The sequence below is a fragment of the Pseudoliparis swirei genome, chromosome 2 (genome assembly GCF_029220125.1).
Source record: "Pseudoliparis swirei isolate HS2019 ecotype Mariana Trench chromosome 2, NWPU_hadal_v1, whole genome shotgun sequence".
Taxonomy (NCBI): Eukaryota; Metazoa; Chordata; class Actinopteri; order Perciformes; family Liparidae; genus Pseudoliparis; species Pseudoliparis swirei.
The window spans coordinates 25,245,497-25,252,996 of record NC_079389.1 but is presented as its reverse complement, the minus strand read 5'-3'; the positions used below and the strand labels follow the sequence as shown (position 1 = coordinate 25,252,996).

General features: G+C 43.3%; 1 protein-coding gene across 1 annotated transcript in view; it reads left to right on the top strand.

The window, feature by feature from the left end:
* sema5ba (sema domain, seven thrombospondin repeats (type 1 and type 1-like), transmembrane domain (TM) and short cytoplasmic domain, (semaphorin) 5Ba) overlaps window positions 1–4,513 on the top strand; it is a 68,727-nt gene extending 64,214 nt beyond the window's left edge. Inside the window, exons 13-15 of the mRNA XM_056436533.1 lie at window positions 139–183; window positions 589–791; window positions 2,876–4,513. Coding sequence (XP_056292508.1) covers window positions 139–183; window positions 589–791; window positions 2,876–3,049 — 422 coding nt within the window. The 3' untranslated portion in view covers window positions 3,050–4,513. The remainder of the gene's footprint in view (window positions 1–138; window positions 184–588; window positions 792–2,875) is intronic.
* Window positions 4,514–7,500: the final 2,987 nt, after the last annotated feature.

Here is a 7,500-nt window from a genome sequence, read left to right as displayed (position 1 = left end):
TGTGTGTGTGTGTTTACGTGTGTGTGTGTGTGTGTTTACGTGTGTGTGTGTCTGCACCTGTCCACCCTGTGTGTGTGTGTGTGTGTGTGTGTGTGTGCATGCTCGTTGTGGCTCACCTTGTGTTCCTCTCCTCTCCAGTCATCCTCCCCGCCTCTGGTTTTGACAAGGACCAGCAGTGTGGAGGTAAGTGTGTGTGTGTGTGTGCGTGTGTGTTACATGTGCATCTCCACACCTGTGTTTGTGTGTGTATTTGTTGTTGTGTTATGTGTCAGAAGATCGAGACCAAAACCAACAAAGAGATCAAACGACTTCAACGATTTGAACAATTTGAGAAGATAAAATGTGAAAGAATAAAAATAAAGAGCAAACAGGACCCCATGATGCACTCAATACGATCACTAGAGTGTGTGTGAACTGTTACTCAGAGCTCAAAGTTAGATTCATCACTCGTCAACGGGGTCTTAAAGGGACAGTGCGCCTCCTAAAAGACCCTCACGGATATTTATCAGATCAGAAAGAAACAACATGAATTCTAAATTGTGTGTGTTTGTGTGTGTTTGTGTTTGTTTGTGTTTGTTTGTCTCCCAGCCTTCACCTCCGTCCACCTCATTGCCACGGGCGTGTCCTGCTTCCTGGGGGCGGGGCTTCTGTCCTTCCTGGTCTACATCTACTGTCAGCGGTTCCACAAGCCGTCGCAAGAGTCGGCCGTCATCCACCCGACGACGCCCAACCACCTCAACTACAAGGGCCACGCCCCCAAGAACGACAAGTACACGCCCATGGAGTTCAAGGTACAGCAGCCTATAGTGGCCTCTAGCGGCCTCTAGTGGCCTCTAGTCTCCTCTAGCAGCCTCTAGCGGCCTCTAGTGTCCTCTAGCGGCCTCTAGTGGCCTCGAGTCTCCTCTAGCAGCCTTTAGTGGCCTCTAGCGGCCTCTAGCAGCCTTTAGTGTCCTCTAGTCTCCTCTAGCGGCCTCTAGTCTCCTCTAGCAGCCTTTAGTGGCCTCTAGTATCCTCTAGCGGCCTCTAGTCTCCTCTAGTGGCCTCTAGCAGCCTCTAGTGTCCTCTAGTCTCCTCTAGCAGCCTTTAGTGGCCTCTAGCAGCCTATAGTGTCCTCTAGCGGCCTCTAGTGGCCTCTAGTCTCCTCTAGCAGCCTTGAGTGGCCTCTAGCTGCCTCTATTGGTCTCTAGCTGCCTCTAGCAGCCTCCAGTGGTCTCTATTGGCCTCTAGCTGCCTCTAGTGGTCTCTAGCTGCCTCTAGCAGCCTCTAGTGGTCTCTATTGGCCTCTAGCTGTCTCTAGTCTCCTCTAGTGGCCTCTAATGTCCTCAAGTGGCCTCTAGCGGCCTCTAGTGTCATCTAGTGGCCTCCAGCAGCCTCTAGTGGCCTCTAGTCTCCTCTAGCAACCTCTATCGGCCTCTAGCTGCCTCTAGTGCTCTCTAGCAACCTCTAGTGGCCTCTAGTGTTCTCTAGTCTCCTCTATCGGCCTCTAGTTGCCTCTTATGTCCTCTAGCTGCCTCTAGTGGTCTCTAGTCTCCTCTAGCGGCCTCTAGTGTCCTCTAGAGGTCTCTAGTGTCCTGTAGCGTCCTCTAGCAGCCTCTAGTGGTCTCTATTGGCCTCTAGCTGCCTCTAGTGGTCTCTATTGGCCTCTAGCAGCCTCTATTGGCCTCTCGTGGTCTCTAGCTGCCTCTAGCGGCCTCTAGTGGTCTCTATTGGCCTCTAGCTGCCTCTAGTGGCCTCTAGTGGTCTCTATTGGCCTCCCAGTGGTCCCGTGGTCTCTATTGGCCTCTAGTGGTCTCTCGTGGTCTCTATTGGCCTCTAGTGGTCTCTCGTGGTCTCTAGCTGCCTCTAGTGGTCTCTATTGGCCTCTCGTGGTCTCTAGCTGCCTCTAGTGGCCTCTATTGGCCTCTAGCTGCCTCTAGTGGCCTCTAGTGGTCTCTATTGGCCTCTAGTGGTCTCTCGTGGTCTCCTCAGGCTGCCTCTACTTGGCCCCTAGTGGTCTCTATTGGCCTCTCGTGGTCTCTAGCTGCCTCTAGCGGCCTCTAGTGGTCTCTATTGGCCTCTAGTGGTCTCTCGTGGTCTCTAGCGGCCTCTAGTGGTCTCTATTGGCCTCTAGTGGTCTCTCGTGGCCTCTAGTCTCCTCTATCGGCCTCTTGTGTCCTCTAGCTGCCTCTAGTGGTCTCTAGTCTCCTCTAGCGGCCTCTAGTGTCCTCTAGAGGTCTCTATTCAGTTTTTATTTGTATAGCCCAATTTCACAAATTACAAATTTGTCTCGGAGTGCTTTACAATCTGTACACATAGACATCCCTGCCCCAAAACCTCACATCGGACCAGGAAAAACTCCCAAATAACCCTTCAGGGGGAAAAAAAGGGAAGAAACCTGGAGGATGCTCTAGTGTCCTGTAGCATCCTCTAGCAGCCTCTAGTGGTCTCTATTGGCCTCTAGTGGTCTCTCGTGGTCTCTAGCTGCCTCTAGTGGTCTCTATTGGCCTCTAGCAGCCTCTAGTGGCCTCTATTGGCCTCTCGTGGTCTCTATTGGCCTCTAGCAGCCTCTAGTGGTCTCTAGCTGCCTCTAGTGGCCTCTATTGGCCTCTCGTGGTCTCTAGCTGCCTCTAGCGGCCTCTAGTGGTCTCTATTGGCCTCTAGTGGTCTCTCGTGGTCTCTAGCTGCCTCTAGTGGTCTCTATTGGCCTCTAGCTGCCTCTAGTGGCCTCTAGTGGTCTCTATTGGCCTCTAGTGGTCTCTATTGGCCTCTAGTGGTCTCTCGTGGTCTCTAGCTGCCTCTAGTGGTCTCTATTGGCCTCTAGTGGTCTCTCGTGGTCTCTAGCTGCCTCTAGCGGCCTCTAGTGGTCTCTATTGGCCTCTATATAATCTCGTTGCAGACCCTCAACAAGAACAATCTGCAGCCGGACGAGCGCTCCAACTTCTACGCCGCTCCGCTGCAGCAGCCCAACGTCTACACCACCACCTACTACCCCACGCCGCTGGGCAAGTTCGACTACCAGCCCAACTCCTCCCCCTCGCCGTGCCGGACCTACACCCAGAACAACAGCTGAGACCCCCAATGGACCCCCATGGACCCCCAATGGACCCCCCATGGAGACATCACGTGAACCGGAGCGCTTCAGGAACGTTCCATCAGGAGCTGCGTTGGTTTGGACCACGAGGTCCGTGTCGTGGTGCGTTCAGGGACATATGCAGCCTGACTGGATTCAGCAGGTCCGTGTGTGTTTGGTGGGGCCTTCGGGTCGAGACTCTTTGTTGGGACCAGAACTCCTGGAGAAAAACAGAACATTTAAATAAATAAAATGAACTTTCTGTTATACACGTTGATCAACACGTGAGGAACAAAACAAACGCCGGCCGAAAGAACAACAACAACAACAACAAGGATTGTGGGAGGCGGTAGGAACTGTCCATACAGCTTTGGGAATCTGTGTCTTCCCTTATTTTCTGTTTCCAGGAACCAATCAGCTCGCGGTCATATCACATGTGACCTCCGGCTGGGGGCGGAGCTACAACACGCTCCATGTTTGTTTTTAACAAATCGAGCCGTAGCGTAGGACCAGATAATGTGTCGAATAAAAGAATAGATAGTGGTGAACACATTCCTTTTGTTTCTATTTTCCTTTATTTTTATTTCCTGGAGTTGCGTAATCATTTCATCTCAACACAACAAAGACAAAACAATAACAACAATATGAGTTTTTACAAAGAGCGACTGAAACTAAACATCCATTCGCGTCTGCTAAATGATACCGTGCTAAGCTTGTGCTAAGCTTGTGCTAAGCGTGTGCTAAGCGAGTGCTAAGCGTGTGCTAAGCATGTGCTAAGCGTGTGCTTAGTGCATGCTATGCGTGTGATAAGTGTGTGCTAAGCGAGTGCTATGCGAGTGCTATGCGTGTGCTAAGCGTGTGCTAAGCGAGTGCTAAGCGTGTGCTAAGCGTGTGTTTTGTACAATGTAAATGTTTTCCTACTCATGAGTAAATATGACGACGTCATTCTGTTTTTCTATATTTCATAAAGACTTCCTGAACGTTCCGACTCCAGTAAAGCTTTTCACAGCTCTATTTTATTATTGTTGTTGTTGTTGTTGTGATGAATGCTAACCCCGCGCTGCTTGGAGCTGCTGTGTCTGTGTGAAGCTAACACTTAAAAAAAGAAAGAAAAAAAACATGAAAAGCCTTATCGTTGTTTAAAACGTGCAGCAGCCGTGAGGTTCGTTTGGGGGCGGAGCTCCAGGAGTGACGACTTCCTGACAAGATATTAAAAACTGAGAATAAATATATATATTTCGCCGGAGAAAATTCATTCGGAAGAAAATCATTTTTTGGGTCTAGACTCCGCCTCTGTCTGATTGGTCGTTCTGAGCTCCGCCCCCTGAGATGTGAGGCTCTGGCCCTTCTATGCAACTCACAGGTTCCTGTCGACTGTCATCACTGCCTTTAGACAGAGAATGTTTTGGTACGCTATATTTTTGTATATTGTACATTATGAAATAAACCGTGATGCCAACGAGGCGTTTGTGTTCTGTTCAAATCCCTCAAGACTTCATTCCAGATGTCAACATACTTCAAAGGATCAGATGAGATTCGTGGAAATAAAAGTTATGATATAGGAAGTCATAAAAAGTCAGAGTAAAGTATTTTGTAAAATATCTAAAAAAGTCAAAAAGTAAATAAAAGTCATAAAAAGTAAAAGTTTAGTTTTTAAAAAGAAATCAGTGCTATAGTGTTTTTGTCATTTTAAATTTAAGTTTTACAAAACTCTTTGAAGTCAAATTCAATGTGTCGATTCCTCTGATGGGACAAAAATGGGTTTGTGTTTTTAAAAAGTCGGTTCCAGTTCTGCCGTCCTGGTGTAACGTGGTTTGGCGAGCCGGCCAGGAGGACGGCCAGGAGGCGCAGGTCCTCCTCGAGGAGCCGAGACACCGAGCGGACGGGAAAAAAAAATAACTATGACCAAAAGAAATGTTGACAAAAGACAACAAATTCTGAATGACCCAACAAAATTGTGACAAATTTAAAAATAAATTGTTTATGAATCTAAAAACAAAATTGGTGAATGACAACAACCAAAAAGTTGACAAAGAATTTTAAAAAATTGGTGACGAAAAAAAAAAATGTTTGATGAAAATTACATTTGTTTGACAAACAAAAAAAAAGGCAAATGACAAAAAAATAAAATTGTGACGAGTAAAAAACAATAAGTGTGGAATGACAAAAACTAAAAATGGTGTTGAATAAAAAAAGAATTGACAAAAAAAATAAAAAATTCCAATGACCAATTTTTTTTTGAGACAGAAAAACTGGCAAATGACCCAAAAGAATGGTGACGAATAAAAAAAATAAAAAATTTATGAATCTAAAAACAAAATTGATGAATGACAAAAAAAAATGTTGATGAATAATAATTTAAAAAATTGGTGCCGAAAAATAAATAAATTGTGATGACATTTTTTTTTAATGACAAACAAAAAAAAGGCGAATGACAAAAAACTAAAAATGTGACGAATAAATAACTTCTTTAGTTATCTTGACTCAAATCTCACTAAGTTGTTTCCTGCTGTGTGAGGACATGTTGACCTTTAGGCTTCAGCGAGTGACTCGGTAAGAAGCCTGAGGTCAAAGGTCAAAGGTCAAAACACATCGGATCATCTCAAAAAACTTTATTTCAATAAGGTGCTGGAAATATTCAACAGTCACATTCAGAATCCTTTTCCACAAAACATTTAAAACCACAGGGTGTGTGCATATATTTATATGTATATATATTACACATACAAACACAGAGGACCCAGAGGGTCTTTAAGGCAACATGTCAGCAGGTAAAACACAAACTTTACTGTACAAGGAGTAAAAAAAACAAAAAAACAAGCAGCAGGAAACATGAAATCTCCTCAGAGGAGGAGCTCCTCGTTCCACCTCCTCAGAGCTGCTGTCAAGAGACGAGCAAGAGGAGGAAGAAGTTTCTCCTGATCTGAAGCTTTTTGTGCTTCAGCTCCAGTTTCATCTCCATAGAAACCGTTTCTGTTATATATTTATATATATAAATAAATATATACACACACACACATGTATATATATAAATATAAATATATATTTTATATATATATCATTATATATGTATCTATATATAAATATATTATATATATACACACATAAATATATATTTATATATATACACACATGTAAATATATATTTATATATATATACATATATAAATATATATTTATATATACACATAATTATACAGGACTGTCTCAGAAAATTAGAATATTGTGATGAAGTTCTTTATTTTCTGCAATGCAATTAAAAAAACAAAAATGTCATGCATTCTGGATTCATTACAAATCAACTGAAATATTGCAAGCCTTTTATTCTTAATATTGCTGATTATGGCTTGAAACTTAGAGCTTAAGAAAACTCAAATATCCTATCTAAATGTTAGAATATCAACAAGAAAAGTATACTAGTGAAGATTATTAAACAAATCACTTGAATTGTCCTAATTAACTCCCGAAACACCTGCAAGCAAGTGGTTTCCTGAGCCTTGACAAACACTCAGCTGTTATAAATCTTTTTTTTTACTTGGTCTGAAATATTAAAATTTTATGAGATAGGTTTTAGAGTTTTCTTAAGCTGTAAGCCATAATCAGCAATATTAAAGAATAAAATAATTGCAATATTTCAGTTGATTTGTAATAATCCAAATACTGATATTTTTGTTTTTGCATTGTACTACAGAAAATAAAGAACTTTATCACAATATTCTAATTTTCTGAGACAGTCCTGTATATATATATATATAAATATATATATACACACACATATAAATATATATTTATATATATACACACATATACATATATATACACATATACATATATATTTATATAAATATGTATACTTATACATATGAAATATATTAATATATATATAAATATATGAATATGTATATTTACTTCTATATATATAAACACACACAGGGTGTTAGTGTTACTCGTGGTGTAAATACTCGCTGAGAGGACAACATCAATAAAAAGGTAAACAAGTTTTTCACGCACCGAGAAACTAAAGTAAAAACCCAAGAGCAGGTTGGACCTCCAGGCCTCGTCTTTGCTGCATACCACAGTTCTAGAACCCTCTGAAGGGCCCCAGCCCAGGACGGGTACAGCTGGGATTGGCCGGAGCAGAGCCCCGCTGACTTCCTGTCGAGGGCCCTTGGAGCTGATCCGGAGTCAGCGGGCCTCCTCCTCTGTAAACATCGACCGGTTCCTTTGTCTCTTCTGTGTGCTACAATTATTATCCACTTGTTATTTAGTTTGTCTTATTTAGTTTCTCCCGTCGTCCTCGGCAACGTCCTCGGCAACGTCACACGGCGACGAAGACGTCCAGATAGAGCCGGTCGTAGGACTCCCTGAAGAAGAGGATGAGGACGAGGCTGAAGAGGCAGGAACCGGTCAGACACCAGTTCAGCCAGGCCAGGTCTGTGTGGGGGAAGAAC